Raw genomic sequence first — 26,426 nt, forward strand, 5'->3', positions numbered from 1 at the left:
ACTAATTACAAGCAAATGGGTCTTGATAAGAATAAATGTTTTCTCTCTCTGGAAAGGTCGCTAAATATACCAGCAAGAAAAAGCTCTGCCACAAATCCGAAGCAAACAGTACGCTGGTCTTAGACAAATCAGAAGAAACAAAGTGATTCCAACGCATCCAGGAACACCAAAAATTTCATGTGAAATTTCAACCAGAGATTCAACTTAGTGTTGGATTGGTTGACCCTAGGTTGGGACCCGGTAACTTTGTGATATTGCGGAACTCTTCCCGGCATGCATCGAGGAGACTTCAATTTTCATTGTACGGCATGGCTTTATCTTCTCGATGATAATTGATCTAGCTTACTCTACGATCTTTGCTACAGCTTTATAAAGGCGGCCCGCTTTACTGCTCATGACCATTTCAGTTCCCCTTGTTCCTATGAAACAGAGAAAACGAGCGGAAAAAGTTTGCAATAATTTTCAATATTTTTGTTGAAATTTGAAGTCTTTGTCTTGTTCGTTGTTTATTCTGGTCTAACAGGACCGTAGCGTAGTCTTCTGGCGCCTATGGTAGAGTCTTAGTAATGCACCTTTTTGCTGTCTGCTTTGGATTTCTTTTTCAGTTCGACTTTCAAACTATAATTTTGTGTGTACCTGGGAATGACTTTTTTATGATTTAACATCACTTATTTTATAAAGCAGATCAAGATTTAAGTGCCTCCCCTTGGCGAGGGCCAGCCGCACGCCACGGCTTTGACTGTATCATAATGTATGTGATCTTAAGAGGGACGATATTGGGATATCAAGATGCAGAAGTCGTACGTCATAAAATTAGCGATTGAATGACGCACTCTAAAATGGTGATACTATCAAAAATTGATCAATTTCAAATTGACGCATTTTTGCATCGTGCCTCCAAGAAACCTGTAGGTACACCCTTCATTTTTAAGATGTGTGTAGCATTATGCTTACAGCTTGATTATGACAGTTGCTCTTCAATTGTGAAAATGGTATCGAAGCAAGAGGAGCAACGGAGCAAAATTTTTCTTGCGCATCGCGAAAATTCGAGTTACTCGCGGGCCAAGTTGTCACCAAGCTAATAAAAGTCTTCGCAAAACGTTTGTTGACAACTACAAAGATTTTGATAGGGGGGAAATCGAAAGCCGGAGGCCGCAGGAAAAAACACTAAGAGTGAGCAGCTGTTTCAAGTGGAACCCCAACGTGTGAGATATCGTAAGGGGCCGTTCATAAACCACGTAGACTCATAAGGGGGACGGGGGGGGTCTTGCAAAAGTCTACGTTTGTCTACGAGGGGGGAGGGGGGGTCAAAAATTCTCAAATTTCGGTCTACGTGGTTTATGAACGGTCCCTAAGCAAACTGTAAAATAGGAATCAGTAGCGAAAAGCTCAAATGGCACGTTCCCCGTGTTGAGATTTGTGCCATGCCGTGATTTGTCTTTCCATCATTTTCCTCATGGGAAGGTTTGGGGAAGTGACAAGGTTAGGGATAAAGACAATAACGACATAGAAAATATAGACACTAAGGAAATATTCGTCACTCCCAAGAAAATAAAAGACACTTTTCGACGAGCCGATATATCAACAACCCCAAAGAGATTTGCTCTGTGGTCGACTTGGTTCTTGGAACTTCCCAGTAAACTGCATGCGAAAAAGGATTAGGCTTCCGGTTCCGGAGTTACGGGTCGAAGAGTGTGGTCACGCAAGAAATTCCCATATAAATCGGCATCAGCATGTTATCTAAAAGATGCAAAACTTCATAAAATGTGTTCTAAATTGCTTGGATTTATAGGGGATCATCCATAAATGACGTAGCATTATTTGGGGGAGGGAGGAGTTTTGTGATGATGTGTGACGACAGGGGGGTAGGGGTCATGTCATGCTACGTAGCTTTTTTAAAGGGGAATAGAAAAGAATTTAAAAAAATAAATACGGTGACAAAAGGGGGGGGGGGCAGTGTTACCGTCAAGCTACGTAATTACCAGGGGGTATTTAGAGGTTTGTGACGAAATGGTACGATGGGGGAGGGGGGTGTTAAAAATCATTCAAAAAATGTTACGTCATTTATGGATGATCCCTAGTTTCAGCGCACTGATGCCCAATCAAACCCACATTGGCCACTTTGGACACGTTCGGCGGCATCGGAAGCTTCGGGAAAGTGGCTATGTTCCTGAATTGAATTCACATCTGATTCGTAGAAATGTTGATTCGATTTTCTCAAATTTAGACTCAAATGAAAACTACAGCATCCCTATTGAATACTATTCAATTCGGAGTTCTGGTTCCTGTGTTACGGGCTGAAGTATGCGGTCACATGTGAAATTCTCATTTATACCGCCTTGAATCATCATTTTTAAATAATGCAAAACTAATTGAAATGAGTTCTGAACTACTTGAGATTTTTGGTCCAGATCATTAATTACAAATCAAAGCCTCTTTGACTACATTGAGAACCATTGAAGATTCCGGAAAATCGGAGGAAATGGCCAAATTCCGAAATAAGATTCACACCTTTTTCTCATATATTGCTGACTCGATTATCACAATCCTAGTCTCATGATGTGAAGGGTATAATATTTTTCATTCTCTTCATACATTCATCTTCGTATGCCCAAATTAGTTAGCAAGAAAACATCATTGAACTAATACTAATTAAGCTAATCAAGCGGGGGCGCTCCCTCGAAACATTTCAAAAAATCAATTTTGTTGTTTTTGTTTTAATCGATAGTAAATATTTTTTCAAAGATTCAAAAACCTGTTCGTGGAATTAGGTTTTACACCAAACGACATAACCTCTTAAAATGAGCCGACCTTGAACTTCTGATGAGCTTCTTTTGACAATTATCGGTGGTTTGTTTACATGGAAGTTACGTGAGTTCGAATGTAACACATGAGCACCCGTTGCACTCGCACTCACGCAACTGACAAAGTAAACAAACCACCGAGAATTGTCAAACATGAACTTCATTCATCATGAGTTCAATCGTGTCGTCATCTTGTATAATTCAATTGTAACTGCAGTACGTTTCTTTTTTTACCGAAAATTTTAAACGTCGTTTCCTCAAAACTGTGTTTTACCTTTCTCATATAGAAAGGTTATGCAATTGCTCCAAACATCGTGAAGTAAACGACAACTACCAGCCTCTTCATATAGTATCTCCAGAACAAAGGAAACGTATTTATTCTTGCCATAATGATAAGTTGATGTAGGATCTTTGATCCGAGTCTACGCAGCGATCGTTAACTTTGAATATAGTTTTATACGACTAAGTTTTCGTGAAGCGGAATATTTTCTAAATGTGAAATTCTAAATTTCTGATATTTTTGCAACCGCCTATCTTCAGGATCATCACCTGCGCAATGCAACACTGATCTCATTCAACATGTTAGACCAGGCAGATATATTCGTTTTTCTGAATAACATAAAAAAGTGGTTGAAAGTGACAGCATAGGGATTAAGATTCCCGCGCATATGAAAAATGACAATATAGAGGTAAGGAGACATGAAAGTATACCCCTTCTAAGCTAATTGTAAAATGCATGTCGCATTACGTAGAAGTAGAATCTGTTACACCTGATACTTGGAGAAATCATTTTTATGCTGAGAATGTGGATCGAAAGATCCTACTTGACTATAAAACTCAAAATCGCGGAACTATTAAATAAACCACGCTATGCGCTCGTAACATACTAATTCCTACGTGCATGTAATAAAATCAGACGCAACACCATGAACAATCCTTGCTCAATACAAAGATACAGATACAGAGAAGAATGCATCTCAGCAAATTGCCGACTCATCCACAATAAACCAATCCAAACAGTTTTCCATACAAATATCCGAAGTACAAACGGTTGCCAAATTTGTGACAGTTGTTCAGGCCATAATGACAACTGCAAAACAGCATCCAGCACCCCAAAATCTACTGTCAGCACTATCACTGTTAGACGTTAATAACAATGACGACGAGTTTACGTTGCTCATGCGTAAGTGCAAGGAGCAAGAAACAACATCCGACCGTAGGCTCTATTACAGCTTTAATTATGAAGATCTCGACGTGCGACATAAGAGAAGCAAATAATTCCAAAGATGCAGTAGGCGACCAGACAACTGCATCCCCACCGCGAAAGAAAGTCTCCGCGGTCAATAGAAAGTATGCCAACGAAACGAATTAATAAAAGATTTGGATTTAAGGGCATTATACATGCGAGCCACAACATAGTTGCTACGCCGCACACACCCCTCTCCCCTGCCTAACCTTGTGTTTGACATGAGCAAATATAAAAAACGTTTTTCAACACGCTAACCTTGCTGGTGTGCCACGAAACTGCTACTTAAGGAAGCTAGAACATTTTCCTATACAATCAATCCGAGTTTTTGACGGAATTCCATCTGTAGCTCCTATTTTGTGCGAAAATATCACCCCTCTTCACTTGGGGTTTCTTTTCGAAACACTCTTATTTTTCTTCTTCTCGTTTTTATTGTGCTTTTTCTAATGCACTTTATTCAAACACCACTGCAAAAACACTCGTGAAACTTTAATCGTTTACTAACAAAACTTCAAATTTTCTGCCAATGTGCAGATGACTAAAGGAAAATGTTCGGAAACTCTTATTTGTACGTTTGAATTTTCACTTCAGATTTCAGTTTTGCTCAATGTAAACAAGCGAGTCGGTGCCTAGCAACGTGGCTTCTACATATCTTCACCTTAATTTTTGCTGAAATATTGCAATAGAAATTAACGGGAAGTTTTCTGGGCTACTCTGATCGTTTAATAGACTGCACTAAATATTTTGCCCACGCATCTCGTTAAAAAAAGATTCATAGGATGACAACATTACAAAACGGCGCGGCTTCTGATACATCGAATCGCTTTCGAACAATAGGCCAATATGTTACTCGTATGTTTGGATTGCTGCAAAGTTCTACTGTATCGATTTTGTAGGCTTTTTCGGCTAATTACAGGAAAAGAAAAACGAAAGATATGCAAATTGAAAGCCGAATAAGTTGTAAACTTACAGAAAATCTTCCAATCATGCCGATATGAGTATGCCTAGCACTGGTTTTCCGTTTCAAGTTTCGCTTCGGCAGACTTTTCATAATTCTTCCTGGCGAGAGCTCGAACATACGACGGGTGGCTTATAAGACCAACGCCTTACCCTCTGAACCGCCAGAACACGGTTAATAGTTAAAAGTCGTACGGCTTGGAATACTGTATCGAAGGCATGGCGTGACGTGAGTAAACTTCCGAGGCCTGGTTTCAACATCGCATTACGAGTTGACTTAGCATAGAACAATTAAATAGTTTTTTTTTGTCAAGTACAAGCCTGAGAAATGACATCCAAATAAAGTTTTCGACGTGTGTAAAAAACAACACGTTCAACAATCTCTATGCGGGCCTTACATGCGTGCGAATTTGGGTAGAATGATAATTAACGCGTGCGTTTGTAATTTGTAACGTATATTCATTTTTGTCATATTTACACAGATTTTGTAGAAACAATTGTGCTGGCTTATATGTCGGTTCATTAAGTTGTAACTGTTTCTAACCATGAAAAAGTGACATTATCATTCGTTCATTATTCTATCTAACTCCGCATTAGCCAAATATTTTCTTGTACTGAGTTACTTATGTCGTTAACTACTGAGAATTCATCAGTGGGAAGTATTATGGTTTCCACAGACTGATTGTTGATTGCTGTGTTCCGGATGACTTTGCGAGTAGGAAGTCAGAAAAAGTACTTTCCTGTTTCCATGTGGACTACAATATCCTGTCTGAAGATTGGGAATGGAAAGAATCACACAAACGTGTTATATCCAATGAGATTATCATTTTACAAAAAGTATACCAACATTCATTCACTTAATATACATTTATGGAACCGGTTCCGGTTTAAATTTGAACGGTAGCGCAGCACAAAAAAATCCAATCGGCGACCGCTTTTTTCTGAAATCGACGGCGTGTAAAAATCATCGGCGACGGCGGCGTGGCGAGGCGGCGCACATCTCTAGATTAAACACACGACAACATACATTCAACGGGTTGTTTTGCCCGACTTGCATACGGTAAACGGAAGAAGTCCACTTGGCGTGTTTGTCTTCTAGGTGCATTAGAATTAAGTTGTCCCAATAGTTGACTGCTCCCAGTATGTCGAAAATAAGCATTCGCTGATGTTTCATCCTCCTGCCAGTAGATCAATGTGCAACGTTGCACATACGGTGGTAAACGAACTGGCTCGGTCCAAGGTAAAAGTCGAAGAGCATACCTGCTGAAGTATTTCTGCACCTTCTCAATGCTGTTAATGTGGACACCGTGATAAGTATCCCAAACAGGAATGACATAGGGACGATCCATAAATGACGTAGCATTTTTTGAGTGATACTCCATAGATGCTGTGTACAAACGAACAATTAAGCGTTTTCAGACTGTACACGTTCTCGAACGACTGAGTGCTACTCTTTAAAAATCCTAATATGCAGAGAGCTTTGGCGTTAGTAGTCGCTGCATGTTCGGAGAAAGTTATCTTGTTGTTCAAATAAATTCTCAAATCTTTGACGACGAAGTTGCGGTGTACGTTGGCTGACGACATTTTATAGTACAATTTCAAATCATCAGTAGACATAGATTTCGGAGATTTCAAAAATTTCAAAAGATCATTTATAAACAAAATGAAGATCAATGGTCCAAGATGACAGACAAAACCCCTTCGTCCTGTGTGATACGAAACAATTCAATCTGTTAACCAATCGGGAAACCCAATGCGTTTAAGCTTCTCGACAAGTTTGTCGATAATGGTGGATATAAAGGCCATAAGGTTTGAGATTGTAGACCGTTTACTGACGAAACCATGGTGCCCACCATCATCAAGGCATGTCCCCGCTTAACCAGCCTGCTTGAACCACCTATTTCTTTGATTTGACTAATATGATGAATTTTCATTCAATAAACTTCGATTATTTGTAACTCTGTTCCGTACATTGTACTTTTTGTACCCGCTCCAATGAATGCCCTCGTGCTATCTAAGGACTATATAGTTTCTTGAAGAACACATGATTATAGCAGTGGTGAACGAGTATCGCCCAGAGTTTTTGTGTTGGGCCGCATACCCCATGTTTGTAGGTCGAATTGGGGGTGCTTTTATGCATTGTTGCTTATTCAAACTGTCGATCTGTTACGTTGAATAATTCCAAAAATCTTATACAGTGATTTAAAATGCCAACTGTCAGTATAACCCCTAGTTCCCCTATAACTTTGCTGATGCTTGTAATTAAAAATGTACATACATTCCTTTTTGTGCAATTACCGACAACGAGTCAACGGCGTCAATGGCCGTGATTTTGTACCACACAACCACACATACAGTGCACAAAGCCATTCTGAATCATTCACATAACTGAGATTTTGATTGCATTTTCTTAACATTGTCATTCCATACTAAACATATCCTGATTTAGCAAGCTTGATCGCGCAACGGTTGGTTAAGACTCGGCTCATTCAAGACATAACCAACTTCCATTAAAATCCCGACTGTTGTTGTAATAATGCCATCGGTGCATTTCAATTAAATTTTAATAAAATGGGTCGGTGTTTACGGAACAACCGTTTGATAACAGACTCAACTCTGCGTGTTGTATAAAAAGAAAAATTCAGCAGGGCGACCGTAGTGTTGTTTAACGGTTGCAGCAGCCGGTATAGCATTGCAGTTTTTATTTTATTTATTAGTAGAATATGAAAATTCAGTTCCTAGCACTTTTTGGGTTAGTTATATTTACCGGATCGCTCGCTGGTTATCGAACTAACTGGAAACACAAAGGCGTCCTCCACAAGGGTTGGCATCCACATGGTTACCAAAGGCCACTCGACAGGCATCACTGGCGGTCTCATGTACCGACACTGAATGTCGAAGTTTACGAACCTAAGGGATTGAAGTTATCGATGGTTCGAAAAAGTCAAACAACCTCGTTCCTGGGGGTAGAATTGTACATTAACAAGGACCCACGGATAAATGGAACCCAGTGCGACGTGTGTCGTAATACTACTACCGTCACGTTCGGGAAGTTTGTCATTGAAGATGAAAATGTTGTAGTTAAAACGGGAGACCAGCTTAACTATGTGATTTTGATTGGTAACAGTGTCAAATTTTCTCGCCAATCTATGAGAAGGCTACAAGTTACAAGTAAGTAATAATTTCGGTCTACGATTGAATTCTTTAGTAATAATACTTTCAATTTCAGGTTCAATGATTAGGACTTCTCAGAAAAAGGCATGTAACTGCGAAACAACTACTGAAATTATTGAATCAAATGTTAGTCTCAATGATTTGATCAGACCACCTGAACGCCTACGTAAACGATCGATTTCGAAAGTGCCTGTGGAATCGTCTCGGAAAACCCCAAATGAAGAAAGTAATGCAATAAATCATACCACTAAATCATTTTGGAATTTCAAGAAATGATAGTAGGAATTTGTTTTTGTTTGTACACTGCGTTTTCAGAGGGGAAATCCATTCGAAACATCTAATTGCGTGCATAGGAAACTACGATTTTGCTCAGATTTTTAGAGCAGGAATCAAATCTTCAGAGGACACTTTTATATGAAGCTTGTATGCTACAGTTCTTCACAACATAGAATAATATACTGATGTTTTCGACAATAAAACAAAACATTATTTATTGAAACCACTGAAACACTTTCGATGAATGTTGTGCACAGAAAAATGTAATCTGTTGATTATTCAATATACCGAAATTCTTCCAACTAACTGTCATAAGAAATTTTGCATTATAGATCGATTCTTAGGGAGATAAAACTCTTGATCTTTAGGAAAAAAATGATTTCATTTTGATTTCTCATCTGCTAGAAATAGTTCCTAATTACGTTTAATATTATTTGAATGCCGATTTTATTCGTGTACACCATCATTTTCACGCGCCAAAGCAACACTGATAACACAAGGAACTCATTCGGCGTATGGTCACAATTGATTTAGTAGAATGATTCGCCATCATTCGTCAATTGAATTCAGTAGTGATCAGTTGTGTGCCGTTCAGGATGAAGTTTTATTTACTTGGATTACTGGGATGCTTTGTTTTCAAAAATTTGGTTACCTGCCAACATGACCATCACTCTCATCAACATCATCATCATCGTCCTGATCATCATCATCATCATCATCATCACCATCCAGACGGGTATCACCATGGATGGTCGTGGCACAATCATCATCACGGACACCATGGTAGGCACCATTGGCCTCATCACCTTAACTTCGAAATCCGTGAACCGAAAGGGTTGGAGTGTTCCATGATCCAGATGGTACCAAGCCAAACATTTTTCAGCATTGAATTGTACATCAATCAAGATCCCAGAGAAAACGAAACTCAGTGTGATGTTTGTCGCAATACGACTGATGTGACGTACAAAAAGTTCATCATTGAAGATGAGGATGTTGTGATCAGGAAGGGGGATTTACTGAGCTATTACGTGTATTCGGGGAACGAATCTAACGCTATTCGTCATCAGCTGCAACAAATATGGGTAACAGGTACATAAATGTAGTATTAGTTTTTTTTAGTATATGCAATCTCATGTTCAACCTCTTTTAGATTCCATCATCAAAAAGTGCAATTGCGATGTTGCGACTGAAACTCCAGACATCGATGTACGGATAGCTGAAAAACCTTCTGATCGGCCAAGCTTCGACAATAATCCGTTCCAATCCCGTCCGTCCGTACCATCTGTTCAGCCTCCCAAGGATGGTGTAACAACGGAAGATCCTTTCGATTTCGACGAAATAGAGAAATCCCATCAGAATGATCTGTCCTCGTCAGAAGAAAAACGTTTTGAATGTGATCTTGATCCAGCAACTAATCTGTGTCGTACAGCGAAAACAGGATCCAAAAAATCTATACCAACATCACAGGATCTTCAGCAGGAGCTGCAAATTCTTAGAGGGATTATTATTCAAATGAAGGACGGGTGTACTGCTAGACGCAGCAGTAACAACTTACTGCTAAAGCAAGCACCCATTCAGGCGAACGGTATTGAGCAGCTGACCAGTTTTGTTCGATCTGCGCTTGCGGTTTGTCCGGAATTGGAAGAGTTGGGTAATGGAATTCACCGGGTAATACCGGTTGGTCCTGCTATCGGGCGGGGAGTGATTTTCGAGATGAGCAACTACGTGGATAAACAGAAGGTGTTGTATCATGCAAGATTGCATAAACTTGAACAGGTCGTCGATTATGACGTTGCCAGTAAGGGCTACTAGAAAGGCGGGCCGATTATCGCAAACGTTTTGCTTAAGTTTTTTTACTGGCTGACTATATTCGTTTTAATTTGTACGTGCAATAAAAATAATCAATAAAAATAATCATTCGGTGTTATCACACACATTGACTATTTCTCAGTTGATTTTACCATAAGAGAGTGAGCGATGAAAACGTAACCCCTAAAATCACTATTTTTCATTTGTTATTTCATAGTTTGATTAATTGTTAATACATACTTTGCTTGTAGCACTTCTAGTAATTTGTATGGCACATATTTTTGCCGTAGTAATTATCTCGTATATTTGAAAAGTTATGAGCGATTTTCTTTGAAAAATATACTATTTTTAAAAATTAAATGATTTATCTACAAAAATAATGTTCGTGTAGTTTTTAACCTACAAACTAAAAAAGTTCCGATATATCAAATGAAATTAGCAGACTGAAAATCCATGTGCAATCTTGGAAGATTGCATATAGCTTCAAAAAAAGCCATTTTTGTTTTGAAAATCGCCTGTAACTTTGTAAACAAAATAGATAGAAACTTTATTGATTCGGCAAAAATGTGCATTTACAAAAGTTCTGAAACCCTCTAGAACAAATTATTTGCGAGTAATTAACACATAAAAAGATATTAATAGAAAACCAATTTATCAAGAGTCACCCCACCTTAAATATTCCAAAAATCATAACACATGGACCATTGAAGATAGCAATATAGTTTCTTCAGAAAAGTTGCTTCAATTTGATTGATTTATAACTTTATAGAACATTATGGAGCTGAATTTGACATATCTAAATAATTGATACTTTGCACACCCTAGCCTAATTCAAGAAAATTCTAAGTAAGTTTGCCGAAGATTGTATAGGGGAACTCGGGGATATTTCGACCTGCCTAAGCAAATCGCTCTTTTAAGTGTATAGATGTAAAATAATTTATCGGTCAAACGTCCTAATTGTTAGTTTGAGACTTCTGTTACAATTTGGTGCCATTACAGTTCATTTGCACCACTCCATGGCAGCGCTAGGCGACGATTTGCAAAACACTACGTTTTTCCATCCTTATATAATGCAGGGGTATTTCGAACCTCACTACGGGCAATTCAGACCGTCTTTTTTATTATTTTTGCCTTTTTCCTATAGAAAGGCTATGCAATACTCTGAAAACCAATTTTTTAACCGAGGCCCGGAGGGCTGAGTCTCATATATTATTCGACTGAGTTCGTCGAGTTAGGCAAATGTCTGTGCGTGTGTGCGTATGTGTGTGTGCGTGTGTATGTATGTATGTGACCAAAAAAATACGCATATGTTACTCAGATATGGCTAAACCGATTTTTTCAAACTTCATCTCAAATGAAAGGTACAATGTTCCCATAGGCTGCCATTGAATTTTATTTAATTCCGACTTCCGGTTCCGGAGTTACAAGTTGAAGAGCGGGGTCACGCATGAAATTTCCATATAAATCGGAATCAGCATGGTATCTAAAAGATGCAAAATTTCAAAAATGTGTTCGAAAATGTTTGGATTTATAGTTTCAGCTCACTGATGCCCAATCAAATCCACGTTGACCACTTTGGACAACTTCGGCGAAACCGGAAGCTTCAGGAAAGTGGTTATGTTCCTGAGTTGAAAATACATCTGCTTCTCAGAAATGTTGACTCGATTTTCACAAAATTAGTCTCAAATGAAAGTTAGAATGCCATATGAAATTCTCATATAAACCTGTAATCAATATATGTGTATAAATGATGCAAAAATAATTAAAATGAGTTACAAATTGCTTGAAATTGTTGACCGATACTCTTTTACAATTCGACTCACTTCGTTGAGTTCGGAAAACATGTGTATTCGTATGTGTGTATTTCTGTTTGTATGTGTGTGACCAACAATTGCGTATCGGTTACGCGGAGATGACCGAACCGATTTTCTCCAAACAAGTCTCAAATGGAAGGTATAGTATGCAGTTGGGTGTAGTATTGACCCCCCCCCCCCCCATTTACCTTAACATTTCCACCTTTAATTAACCCCCCCCCCTCCCCTTGGCCACCCTCGCACCCGCATTAGGGCACTGCAAAAAACACTCATTTTTGAAATCTCAAAGGCCTCCTATTGTGACAAATAGCAAAGTAAGCTCAGATGCCAAATTTCATATCATATGGTCAATTTTAGATCTCCGCTCACTTTGCTTGATGTTTTTGACATTGATCCAATGGGAAAATACACCCTAATTCAGCTCTAATTTTTCAGAATATTTTTTTGCTATTCAAACAATCTGCACCAAATATTTAGCATTTGTTTTGAAGCTTAAGCAACGATGTTTCTCGAAATTTAGAAGCCCTGGTGTGTTTTGTTCGTTTGTTGTGGTCGTTCTACTTTAAAATTGAAACTAATTTAAAATTTGTTAACAAGTTGAAAATTTGTGGCGGAATTCAAACCCCCCGAACCCTCCTTCTGGATCCACTGCTGGGTTCAAGTGTTTCAGCTTCGACGCATAGCTTCTCAAGTTCGTGGCTGTCAATCCATTGTATGTAAGTGCAAATCGTACTCAATATGTAATGGACATTTCCACCATTATATTGAACATAACCAGCCAAGGAATCGTTCACGGAGAACAAACCGAAGAAATGGTCACGATTGCGTGAATTGAACGATTTACGAGAACCATGACCAAGTTCCTGAAATTATGAATAATAAACCTCGAATTCATGAAACTATTTGTGTTTTCAAAAAAACTAGTTCGCCCTGAATATATACATGACGTTACATTAAAATGTTTGGTTAGGGTACTGTTATTATTACCTGGACATGTTTACTTTTTGTTGTGATTCTAGTTCATGATTTGGGATTACACGACCGACAGTCAAATGTTGATCATGATTTCGAGAGTTTATTCGCGATTCTTATGATTTCTCATTACGTTATTATGCTATGTTATTCATGAGTATACTATCGCATTTTTCTGTCAGACTAGCGGGATTAAAATTCATGATTTCAGGATCATATTCACGATTTTTGTAATTTTTATTCACGTTTTCGTAATATTTTAGTTTTGAGCAGAGTGAGTAATGTTCTTGATTTCAGGATCTTAGTCATGATTTTAGACATTTTTGTCACGAGCTGTGTGATTTGTGTTCATGATTTCAGGATCTATGCCACGATTTTTGTCGATGGTCTTAATTGTTGGTTTGAAACCTCAGCTACATTTTGTGCCACAAAAGTTCACTTAAAACACTCTATGGCAGCGCAAGGCGACGATTTGCAAAACTCTACTTTTTTCCATCCTTTTACAATGTAGGGGTAATTCGGACCTACCTACGGAGCAATTCAGTCCGTCAATATGCTTTTACTTTTTTACAATGGAGTTTTGTATGCCTATGAAAGATTTATTAGAGAAACTCCTTAAGAAGGAAAATAAGAAAAAAGGTCGTGACTATTATACTAGGAATCATGAACCAGCTCACGAACACATGAATATATTATGATATTGTGATCTATTTCACGAGCACGGATATTGGATCGTGACTAATATATTAGGAATCATGAATTTGTTCACGAGGAGTGAGTAGATAAAATGAATAAAATTCCGAGTATTTTTTTAGTTTGGTTAGGAGTTGTGAACCATCGCATAACGTAGGAGAAGTAAAATATTTTTGTGGATTACACTACGAAAAAAAAATTAGAAAATTTGGGGGTAGAAAGAAAAAAAGAGCCAAAGTTTGGGGTCCCAGAAAACCCTTGGTGAAAAAAGAATTTAAAAAAAATTGGAACGGGGCTTCACAGTTTAAAACCAAAGTTCGTATGGAAAACTAGGTGTGTTCAAGAGGGAAGATATCAATAGAAATGTTCATCATAAATTTTCGCATAAAGTCTTACATCAAATACTTATTACATAGAAAAAAAGAATCTATGTATTTTTTTAGTTCAATCGGACATCATTAAGGGGGTGCGGCGTTTGAATATTGATTTTATAATATTCGAAAAAAATAAAAAAAAAATGAAATCCATGAAATGTTGAAAATCGATTTTTTTGTCGAATCATAAATAGCATAAAACATCAACATCTAGTTTCAAAACAAACGAAAACAGCCAAAAACAAATTTAATTTTTTTAGTTCCAAAGGCTTCTTTGAAAAAAAATCGAAGATCAAAAATTTTATGATGATTTCAAAAAAAAAATTCCAACTAACTGGGCTTGGGAGCAGAACAAATAAAAAGATGACAGAGATTTAGGCTTCCAACAAAATGAATGTGAAAAGATTTTTGAAAAAAAAAAGTTGAACGGGACTCTCATTTCTCGTATTTTTCCAACAAACTTAAAATTGTGAAGCCCCGTTTCATTTTTTTTTTTAAAGATTTCTTCACCAGGGGCTTACTGGGACCCCAAACTTCCCTTTTTTCGTTCTACTCCCAACATTTTTGCCTTTCTCAATAGAAAGGTATTGCAATTGCTCTGAAAACCGACTTTTTAACGGAGGCCCGGAGGGCCGAGTGACATATACCATTCGAATCAGTTCGTCGAGTTCGGCAAATGTCTGTGTGTGTGTATGTATGTGTGTATGTATGTATGTGTGTGTATATGTGACCAAAAATGTCACTCATTTTTCTCAGAGATGGCTGAACCGATTTTGACAAACTTAGTCTCAAATGAAAGGTGCAACGTTCCCATAGGCTGATATTGAATTTCTAATGGATCCGACTTCCGGTTCCGGAATTACAGGGTGATAAGTACGAACACGCAGAAAATGTCGATTTTAATAAATTCTGCAATGAATGTATAAAGGTGAAAATTTTCCCAAAATATGACCACAACTGCTTCGATTTGTAGTATTAGGTCACTAACATCCATTCAAAGTCTATTTGGCCACATTGGCCACCATTCTCGGTTCCGGAAGCCCCGGCGGAAGTATCTAAATTCAGAATAACAGTCGCATCGGTTTCTCAGAGATGGCTAGACCGATTCAACTAAACTTGGCCTTAAATGAAAGGTATTGCGTCCCCGTAAATGGCTATTTAATTTCATCCCGATCCGACTTCCGGTTCCGGAGTTACAGGTTGTGGCGTGCGATCACATAGCAAATTGTGATTCAAACCGATACTCCGATGAAAGTAAAAAAGGTAAAAATTTCGCTAAAATGTCTCTCAAACAACTTAAATTTGCTGTTCTAGGTCACCGACGGCCAACCAAACTTTCGTTGACTACATTGACCACCATAGATGGTTCCGGAAGTGCCCGGGAAAAGCGGCCATCTTTCAAAATTTACGAACTCACATCAGTTTCCCGGAAATGGTTGGGCCGATTTTCACAAACTTAGTTCCAAATGATAGCTATAATATCCCCATAGATGTCTATAAAATTTCGTACGGATCGCTTATATGGTTCCGGAAATATAGACTAAACCGTCCGGTCATCGAATTCGTATTTTTGATGCCAAACATCTTTAAAATGCATGAAACGTCGAGATTTTATGTTATCTCGAAAAATTTTTTTTTATAAAAATCGACTTTTTGGGACTGCCGATTTCGCACCTTTTTGCCTTTCTCATATAGAAAGGTTATGCAATCTCTCTGAAAAACGTCAACCTAATCCCGGCCCGGAGGGCCGAGTGTCATATCCCATTCGACTCAGTTCGTCGAGATCGGAAAAAGTCTGTATGTGTGTGTGTATGTATGTATGTGTGTGTATGTGTGTGTATGTATGTGCGTATGTGTCAAATAATGTCACTCATTTTTCTCAGAGATGGCTGGACCGATTTGCCCAAACTTAGTCTCAAATGAAAGGTGCAACCTTCCCATCGGCTGCTATTGAATTTTGGATCGATCGGAATTCTGGTTCCGGAATTACGGGTTTCAGAGTGCGGCCACACAGAAATTTCTCATATAAACTATAGGAAAAATTAAAAATAGAATTTTTATTTTTGATGCTAATTGTGTTCAAGGTGCATGAAACGTCGAGATTTGATGCAAACTCGAAAAAAAATTTGACGACGATTCACTTTTTTGGATTTTGGCACATTTTTGCCTTTCTCATATAGAAAGGTTATGCAATCACTCTGAAAAACGTCAACCTAATCCCGGCTTCGCTTTTTGTCGTGAGTAACGACTTACCTTTCACTATAGGGGCCCCTTTTAAAAATTTCGGAAGAAAAATGATGTAAGATTTTGAACGCTTATATCTTTTGTTGTACTGAATGGCTTTAATCAATTTCTTCGGCATTTTGTCGAAAATATTTGTACCAATGTTGTATTAAATTTTGGAATATGTAGGACATTCATTATCAATTATCATGGTTATGCCATTAGAAGCCGGACGGAAAGGAAAGGCTCATGCACGCCACGAGAACGAGCGAGAAAGCGATAGTAGTGCATATTAGCGGAAGCGTTACGTACATTTTGAACCTTAATAACTTTTCTTCTACTAGACGGATTGCCAATCTTGTTTCATAAATCGGAAGTAAAACGTTCAACGCTTGCTACCGATACGTTGTTTGCTATATAAAATTTGTTTAAATAGTTCAAAAACTACTTTAAATGAGAATCAACATTAATGATAAAACCTATAAATAGGGGTGTCGCAGCTTTTCTCAAAGTCAGACGTGTGTAAGACGTAGCGCATAAGAGACGTGCGTGGTCATAAGAAGCTGCATCGGACGAGCAATCAATTAAAAATGCCACCAAAACATCGAACGCTGCAAAGCGTACTCATTCGGTGTGAGCTGCGAAAGGGGAAAGATCGTATGGATGTAAGCAGTAAAAACAATCGTCGGCAAGGTTTGAATTGTTTTAAAAGATTCCCGTCTTGTATCAACATAGTTATCCACAAACCGTCCTTATTAGGACGAATGCAAAATGGAAAAAGAATTTAATTAGAAAGTTTCTTTTATTAACTAGTATTAAGTTGCGCTTAGTAATTCTGTACTTTTACCAGTGAATCATAAGAAAATGTTTTTCTAATCTACAAACCCGAAGGTTTTTGCAAATCCTTCCAAGAAAATCAATGAATGTGGCAACTCTGCCACTAAGCGAAAGCTACACCAAAACGAATGATAATAAATGAAAATATTTTCATTTATCGAACAAAAGGACGGCCTTCCATCGGCATTGTAAAGTCAATAAATAGGAACAGTTTGATGAAAAGTGTGCTCATTCGGTGTGAGCTGCGAAAGGGGAAAGATCGTATGGATGTACGCAGTAAAAACAATCGTCGGCAAGGTTTGAATTGTTTCAAAAGATTCCCGTCTTGTGTCAACATAGTTATCCACAAACCGTCCTTATTAGGACGAATGCAAAATGGAAAAAGATGGGTTGGTAATGTATATGACATAACAGGGGTGTCGTGACCACACTTCGAAGTTATTTCAAATCTTGAAAAGCATAAATTGACATAATTTCAATGATTGTTCCTTTATGAATGAAATGACAAATTTTCAGGTCAACGCGGCAATAACTTTGCAATTTATAGAACAATTTCATGTTTTTAGTTATCATATATTAACTGTCATCCCTTCCAAACAACTTAACCCTCTGCTGCCAACCACTTGGTTTTGCAGGGTTAAGGAGAATCATTGTAAAATGTCCAATACATGATTTTATGTTGTTACCTCCACTAAAACCACTTCAGAACACTCCCACCTGTCATACATGTACATTGTCTGCATGTTGAAATCATTATATGAAATTATTGACCTGTATTCAACGCGGAGAACTCGGTAATAAAATTGTTTTGCTGAATATACTAACGAACGGGATCCCCAGGAAAATTTCGCTGAGCCCGGTGAATCGAACTTAATACGTAAAATTTAGCCATTTGAAAGAGATACATGCAGAATATGAGCATCGCGGTTATGTCCCGGACATTACCTGCCCCTAGTTTTTCGCTAACCGTGTTCATTTCTGTACGGAAAAGATTCCGATGGTTGTTTCGAGAGATTTTAACATTGATATTTCAAAGCAAGAAAATTGTTAATTTCATGAATGAATGTCTCAACGAGCTTAGAATCCAGCGCATCCCCTATCAACGCAGACGCCAACAACAAAGGTTCTTTTCAGAACCACCATAATTATTATAAAGAATAACTTGAAACATTCCCACATATTTCATTGAGTATCATTCGATTTGAATTACAAGTCAAACAAGTAGTCACGACACTCCGGTTATGTCCTAGACATTACCCACCCATCTTTTTTTTCGACTCGCATAAGGTTTTTGGATTTTAATAGTGGCATAGTTGATGGTTTACGGAGAGGGGTTACACACCCCCCCCCCTCTACTGTTCACTCCCCTTCTTTAAAAATCTCTTTAAATCACCCCTCAGACCACCACCCCTCCCTTTCAACCCCATCATCTTTAAACCACCACTATATCACAAAGCATACCAATTCAAGCTGGGGAGTCGTTCGTTCATGGGACTTTCGCCCTCCTCACATACCCACCCCCGCATGACAAAATGAGTTAGCAAGCAGATAACATTGAACTAATGCTGATTAGGCTAATGGAGTATGATATTTTTTTGTTTCAAGTGTTCCACCGTCGACACGTAGCTCATCAAGTTCGTGGCTGGCATGCCATTGTGTATAAGTGCAAAGTGTACTAAGAATGTAATGGACATTTCCACAATTATGTTGAACATAAAAAGCTTCCGTGCCATAGTTTAGAGAAATGAGAAAGGCACAATTGCACCGCTAGGTGGATTAAAACAGGTTTTTTTTTATTTTGTTTTGCAGTGTATTTCACTGTATCCAAGGTTCTACTTATTCAAAAAGCTTAGAAAATATTGGCAAATAAATTCGAGAAATACATCCTTCCTCTCTCTTTATGGAAAAACGTAGACAATTACAAAGCCAGGACTCCCTCCCCTCTCACGATCCTACGCAGTTTATGAAAATTGAAAATCCATATGGACTCCTTGACTCTATTGTTGAAGCAAACTGTGGTCGGAATAATGTAGCCGGCACTGGAATTATCGAGAAGTACTTTTATAATAATCTGAACAAACATCCTGATGAACGAAATAAAAAGTTCCATTTCTAATAAATACATATGCATCACAATCAATGTTGCGTTGTGGAGATGATTAAGTTGTTTCCGAAATTCAATAACACTTGTCTGCATGGTATTCTCTCATCAGCAAACCAACAATTAACCCTTTCATGCTCAGCTTTTTCCTATAGCGCAACCCTATTCTAAAAATATTCTTTCTTAACACTGTTGGGGTCAAGGAACACGAAAAGCCTAGTTTGGTTAAGAAAGATACTTCTCTGGGAGTGCTAGAAGCTTCTTAATTTTTATTTTCCGATGGTCAATAAAATCCGCAGAGAATATTTGCAATAGTGTCATTGCATGGAAAAGTAGTCGAATACATTTTAAATTGATATGTTTCATCAGTTTTCATCATTATTTTAAGAGAAACAAGAAATTTCAAAATATCATTTTTCACCTTTACCTTATGAAATTATCACTGGCAGCACTGCTCCAGTGTAATCTATTCAGAGTAACGACGATAACTTCAGTTCTACATATAATACTAATAACTGTATAATACTAACATATACTAACTTCAGTTCTAATATAATTAGTGCTCATATGAAAGGTAGTAGTCTCGGTTTTTAACCTTACTGGTTTTTATGAGCCAAACTTTCCTGGACCAAAAGTTGTAGCTGTTTAAAAACGTTGTTGTTTATATACAACGTGGGCATGAAGAGGTTAATCGGAGCTATCAATCTTTGACTGAGAATTTCAAACAAAAATAGACACACAGCATGAGCTCACTGTTGCAGTATCATAAATGGAAGTGGTATTCACCGGATATGTTTTCCTGGTCTACAAAATCCAAAATCATTGAGCAGTACTGTTCAGTTTAGCTCATACTCCCGATCCGAGTGGTGTTTCTAAGTAAAATGCGGCGTCAAGTGATAGTGCTACTGATTTCAGCATGCGTGGCTCTGGCAAGTGCCGGAATCTGCCAAGACATAATAAAGAAGCACACGGTTGATCGTCCATTTTTCAAAGTCGTCGAATCACAAGGAATCGAAATTTACTATCCTAAGAAAGGCGATCAAGAGATGTTCGGCATCAAAATCTACAAGAACAAGGATATCAGGAAAAAGAACCTTGCCTGTGATCTGTGTGTCAATACAACTCTCGTCGAGGACGGTTGTTTCAAAATTACAAGTACAGCGCTGACTGTTGAGGTCAGAGATATTTTGAAGTATGTAACGCTCGCCAAGTTTACCGGTTCGTCTAATGTTACGGTGGCTCCTTCCAAGAAGGCGGAATTTATAGGTGTGTAGAATCTGTTTATATCGTATAGAACTTCATTGAATGCAAGCTATCATTTCGCTCGCTAGATTTTGTAATTCCAACGGAATGTGTTTGCCGCGATCCACCCGGTGGATATTGTGCGAAGGCTTCGAACAAAATCATTGACTATCGACCTTTGTTCAAGTTGCATGAACAGACCAGAATCGCCGTATACCTTCCGAAGGCGTCTGCGATTGGCTTAACGGTCGGGCTAAAAGCAATCAGGAATGTGAATTTCTACCGCGGAATCGAACAGAACCTTGATCTGAACATTCAATCATTCACCGAGCGAAATGGTTGCTTCGTATATGAATCATTGTTACTTGCACCAAATTTTGCTCTGGGCGATTATTTAAACTATATAGTTATCCGGAAAAAACCTAATGGAAAGAAAATACGTACCGAACCGAGAAAGGCATATCTGATGGGTAAGTTGTACTAGACAAATTGTATACGTGAATGAACACTGTAGATATGCTGTGATTGAGCACAGAAATACGTTGGAGGCTTCGAGAAGGAAACTACTATAGTCATTCTTTATTTTATAACAGTTGTACTAGCAATCATCAGTCATCACGCACCATTTTCTCTTTCAGATTACTTCATCCCGTCGTCTTGCTCCTGTCAACCCGACCGGTTCAATCTGATCAAGCCTCCACAGTCTTCCAGAAACTAAATCAGTAAAAAAGCTCCTACTTTAAACTTTTCATCGGTTAGAAGTACCATCGGATTATCTTCAACAGAAATGTCAGCCCAACCATTTCCATTCCGCCCGGGTCGTGGTGAGTTTCCTCAGTCTTATGGAAATCCATTTAATGCAGAATTTGCTCGTAAGCGAAAGCGGTCAGATAAGCGGATTAATGGTTCTTTTATCTCGCAGATATTCCATTGCCATTCAGCCCTCGTCGTTGCAGCAACGTACGGTGGCTGTCAGTTTGGGGCTGTCCGAGACGAACCTTTCGAGGAAAGTGTCAACCCGTTTATCACGTTTCAGGCATCTGTTTGCTAACTTTGCGGTTTGGTTTTTGGTAGACTGAAACTAAGAGAACTGGCATTATATAGGCATTTAATCACGTTTCCTATTTTCTCCTTGTAAAATATTTGTGTGCTGGTGATGAAAAAAAACTATTGCATTAATTTATTGACCTAGAGTGGTGAAACAATATAGTTTTATTAGAGATTCAATTTGATAAAATACTGTGAAGGCTTACATACCAAGTAAACAAAATTATAAGTGATATTATCCTATTGGGCAATACATTTCAGCGAAATCATGCAAGTGAACTGTTATTCTTAAAAGTGTGTTAGATAGTGTCGAATTCCATTTCACTAACACAGTGAACAGTTAGATGAACTGCTGCAAATAACAAAACCAAAAAGTCTGAATATAAATAGAATATGTTGAACGAGAGTAATCACCAATTTACTTGATGTTAGTGGTTTCAACCGGATTTTTTAGTGATTACCTCGAAAATTGGTTTATGGGTGTGAATAACAAAATAACTTTTAGCTCGGTTAGGAATAAATGAGATACTGTTCTGACGTCAACGGATTTTTTCATTTTAGTGGTAGTAAGTGTCGATGTGCATAAGTATTACAAAACGAAAAAAAAAATTGCGAGGCGCGAACTCCGAGTTTATGCACTGGAAGGCATATATATGTGACCATAAGAGATAATTGTTGGAGTTTTAAAGGATACTGCTCTCATCGAAGTTGTTGCGTTGCATTGCATTGCGAAGCACGGTGCTATTCGTAGATTGCATACTAACGATTATCATGTTATTTTTAGGTAGTCTAACTCATGTTACTTGTAAGATCAATGTTCGAGAATGAGCATCATATCTTTCGAGTCCAATAAACCAACCGACCACGACCATCTTCACCGGTACTTAGGATAGGATAGGAAATGTTGATGTGACACCTACTTAAAAGAAGGCCACCGACTCAGTGACGCTGTCATAAGCATAACGGAACTGGATTAAAGGACAGGTATTGGTCTAGGATTTACCACAAGCAGACAAAGCGACCATGAAATAAATGGCTTTATATGGTGGGTTGGTTAGTCTTTAGTCAAGTTAGTTAGTGCGGTTGGCCAGAGGGGCGCTGAAATCATGACCGACTTTTTAATTTTTGTGAGGATAAATCAATTAGTCTAGATAATGTGCCATTTACAAGTGAATTAAACACTGAAAAAGACGAGAATGTAAACATCAAAGGGTTGCAAAACTAATTCAATTTTTGTTCAATGAGCAACTGAGTCAGGTTCTAATTCAAACTGCTGTTTTAACCAGTGGCGGATCCTGGTTTTAACTGACTCCCGCATGTTAGAGTGATACTCTTCCAAAAGAGCATAACGATTTGTCGTAGTGAGTGGCGTAGCTGTTCTTAGTTTTGCTGCAAGAATGCTTAGATCGTGTTTAAACGGAATGCTTTAGATTCCTAGGACCTTTGATCATATGGACTCTCTCATAATAGGCATAACTATTTTTCAGCATTCTCAATGCAAGAGTAATTCTCACGATTCTCGGTACAACAGACGAACAGGTCAACGATTCTTGTCAAAGAAGACGTAGTAAAACACCAAAGTTCACCTGATACGAGTTTGAAGGGATACACTATTTTGTCCCATCCAGTGCGATTTCCATTCAAAAATCTTTGCTTGATGAAGCAAAGGGATCTTGAAACAACCAACCCCGTGCTTCAGTAGATCCACGCGCAATTTCGAATCGGTGACCCCACCGTTGATCTCAACTTTATAAGCGGACATTTAGACGCGATAGTCCCTCATACAAGCCTTGTCGCCACTAACGTCATTTGCTTGCTTTAGACAGGATATCACAATTCTGAACTTATCTGGACAATCTTTCGGGATATCTGTCACTGTTGAATATGTCTGCGATAGTTCTTTCAAAATCATTACAATACTTAGCTGATTATCTTTGGTCCGAAAGAAGCTCAAATATGGTCCAACCGAGTTCAATCAATGTTTTTAAACGGGTAGTTGGAATCAGGTTTTTCCAGGAGAGTTTATTTATGTCCAGGTCTAAAGCCCGGCGCAAAGTGAAAACTTAAAGAATACGAAGGCAGAGTCAGAAATTACGGAAGATATAATAAAATGAAAGACAAACCAAAGGACAAACCTACAAACAGGTGGTAAATCTGGGGGCCCACAAGGGATGACATTCTCAACGGTTTTTAACCGAAACTGTTTTGTCAATTCAACAAAACTTTTTATGTGATTACCTATAAATGAGAAAACATCCGACTGCAGCACTTGGTGTTGTCGAGTTGAAATACCTGTTCCTCGAGTTTGTGTCAGTGGAATGTTATACAACATATTTCGTATTCGCATATCTATATGAAATTCTTTAAACCTTTATATTTGAAGTCTTTCTTTGGGGGATTCATGTTTACCACGGCTCATTCGCTAAGAATACTGCAAATGCCTTTGTGGCCACCGCATTCGGAGAGCGGAGCCATTTCCGTGTACATAAGAAATCATTGATCGAAAGTCGAAATAAAAAGAATGACAAATTAACACCAAAAGGGCGCAAAACTGAGACTTCGCCAAGGGCGGTAGAAGGTCACGCTACGGCTCTGCTTCGAGTACGCGAATATTCAGAGTAAGAAGATATTTAGTTAGTTTTTTCTTATGTTTAAGCTCTAAATAACCGACCTTCAAGAGTGTATACTTGTTCCCAAAACTACAGTAATTTGAACTCCAAACAGTAGTCTTACCTGACATATACAGTCGAAGGGAATTGACCCGAGGATCATAAGATAAAAAAAGGAACTTTAACCTTCCGGCAGTCGCGCTAGTGCACTAAGTGCACACTGCTCTGAAAATCTGGCGAAATCGTCTTAGAGCATCATCGGCTGCTCGTTCAGTGGGCATTTAAGCGTGACATCCGGAGGGTTAACCGAATTTAAACAACAAAGTGAGAAAAATTCTATATACTCCATACGGAGAAAATTTGTTTAAAACCGTCTTTATATCTGAAGGGCACAAAACCTTAGGGAATAATATAGCATTTTGCTTGCATTTGCCTGCTTAGCTGAAAACAAGTTTCGATTTTAGTATGTCTCATCAGCAAACAACATCGTAAGTTAGAAGTCGTTTAGTGTGTTCACAAGTATTGTTTCCAATTTTGGACTTAGCGTCAGCCCGGTGCATTGGTCAAGTACCGGGGTTCTGAAGAGACGAAGTCGTAACACAAATATCTCGACTAATTCACAAATTGAGGCAAGGCAAGTTAGAATGATATTTTGCGGCGATTTGGTTGACATAAAATTTCTAGTAGATGGGGTGTATGAAGAAACTGGAAGAAGTGAAAGAGATTCAGGAAGTTCTATGACTAGATTTATCGACAGTGCATGGAATATGATGATCCTGAAAACATCATAAAACACAGACCCTTGCGTGTTCAATTATGCAAATGAAAATTCATTTGAACAGAATTTAAAAGATTGGCCGGAAATCAGATGCGGTCTTGATGATGGAGGAGAGTTATTGAACACATCAGTACTACTATTTCATCGAAATATAGGGTTGCTCATTTTATTTTTACCAAAGCGTAGATGCTACAATGTTTTTGTTGAGTATCTTTAGAGATGAAGGACTGGACCTTTCAAAATATCGTTCTACTTTACTGGAAACTGTAATTGCAAAGAATAAATTTGCCCCGAAAAAAGTTGCTGTCATATATAATTCAACAGTTTTCATTCTACTCAGACAAGACCATGCGTATTCCCCACGCACATTGATGCCCTGTGAATTAGTTTCCTAGTTGGTCAAATAAACAGTAAACAAACAAACAAAAATAAGTTTGCTCAGTCCAAAGAAATGTCAGCTCGATAGGTTGTTTGTGGAAAATGGCAAACGGTTCTAATTAGAGAGCACAGCACTTTTTGAGTTTCTCTTGTGGTCTGAAATAATTTGGCTAAAATTGAAAAACTAACCAAATTAAAAAGTAGTGCAGGATGAGGTTAAATACTTTACCAGTAGCTTGCTAGAATATTTTTTATAAAAATGTTATTACCATTTTAATATAGAAAGGTCCAATTATCGCAGAAATGTATTGCTTCTGTCATATTCGTAGAGATCAGTGGTGTAGTTATCTTTAGCATTTCTATGATAGAAGCGCGTCAGAGCGTCCGTGAAAGGAACGCTTCAGTTTCTCCTCGCGCTATTTTAACGCGGGACATCATGAGGGTTTCTTTCACAGTAGAGACACTTTTCAACTCTCTTTCATAGGAACCATCCACGTGATTCCCACTGCATTCCCCACAACTAGGGTGACCATATCAGACGAGTAAAAACCAGGACAATCATAAGTAGAGCCCGTCGCACAGTGGCTGGAGGCCGGACAAAAACTCAAAAATTTATGTTTTAAATATTGATATTTTATATTTTCCTAAATTTCACATGTATTGAATGATGTGTATTCAAAATTTTATCATCATTGGATAAAAACACGATTTTTAATATCAGTTTAAACGTAGCAAAATCCGAACTTTTGAACGATTTAAATTTCCGAAACCACAATTGCTCTGTTCACTTCAAATGCATGTTGCTCTTTTGATTATGGTCCGATTTTAGCACAACTAGTTTTATTGTGTAGGGAAACGAAAGAACTTGGTTAGCTATTATAACATATATGCAAAATTTGTTTGGAACTTCGACTTTTTCGTTTAATTATATTTGAGGTGGTCAGATCAAAAATATTTTTTTTACTAATGTATTTTGTACAATCAGGCGAAACATTTCGGAACGTTCACATAGTATACATTCTATGGGAAATTACCTTTACTTTACGCATATCATGTCCTCGTTCTGCGCATAGGTGCGCAAACGGGTTTAAG

General features: G+C 38.1%; 3 protein-coding genes across 5 annotated transcripts; all 3 read left to right on the top strand.

Annotated features, from left to right (window-relative positions):
• The first annotated feature begins 7,687 nt into the window (after positions 1-7,687).
• LOC131686187 (uncharacterized) lies at positions 7,688-8,631 on the top strand. Of its 2 annotated transcripts, XM_058970416.1 has the most exons (3): positions 7,688-8,178; positions 8,237-8,407; positions 8,497-8,631. In XM_058970416.1, exons 1-3 carry the CDS (start codon positions 7,731-7,733, stop codon positions 8,520-8,522), a joined length of 645 nt encoding a protein of 214 aa, XP_058826399.1. In that variant the 5' UTR covers positions 7,688-7,730; the 3' UTR covers positions 8,523-8,631. The 2 variants fall into 2 exon arrangements, with proteins under 2 accessions (XP_058826399.1, XP_058826398.1); XM_058970415.1 differs by having other exon boundaries at positions 8,237-8,631.
• Positions 8,632-9,000: 369 nt separating this feature from the next.
• LOC131685855 (uncharacterized) lies at positions 9,001-10,389 on the top strand. Its single transcript, XM_058969858.1, has 2 exons — positions 9,001-9,546; positions 9,608-10,389. Exons 1-2 carry the CDS (start codon positions 9,054-9,056, stop codon positions 10,267-10,269), a joined length of 1,155 nt encoding a protein of 384 aa, XP_058825841.1. The 5' UTR covers positions 9,001-9,053; the 3' UTR covers positions 10,270-10,389.
• Positions 10,390-20,035: 9,646 nt separating this feature from the next.
• Positions 20,036-22,112, top strand: LOC131685864 (uncharacterized). 2 transcript variants are annotated; one of them, XM_058969876.1, is made up of 4 exons: positions 20,036-20,546; positions 20,612-20,992; positions 21,161-21,346; positions 21,445-22,112. In XM_058969876.1, exons 1-3 carry the CDS (start codon positions 20,162-20,164, stop codon positions 21,238-21,240), a joined length of 846 nt encoding a protein of 281 aa, XP_058825859.1. In that variant the 5' UTR covers positions 20,036-20,161; the 3' UTR covers positions 21,241-21,346; positions 21,445-22,112. The 2 variants fall into 2 exon arrangements, 1 of the variants encoding a protein (XP_058825859.1); XR_009304878.1 differs by lacking the exons at positions 20,612-20,992; positions 21,445-22,112 and having other exon boundaries at positions 20,411-20,546; positions 21,161-21,298.
• Positions 22,113-26,426: the final 4,314 nt, after the last annotated feature.

This window comes from Topomyia yanbarensis, chromosome 2 (assembly GCF_030247195.1).
Source record: "Topomyia yanbarensis strain Yona2022 chromosome 2, ASM3024719v1, whole genome shotgun sequence".
Taxonomy (NCBI): domain Eukaryota; kingdom Metazoa; phylum Arthropoda; class Insecta; order Diptera; family Culicidae; genus Topomyia; species Topomyia yanbarensis.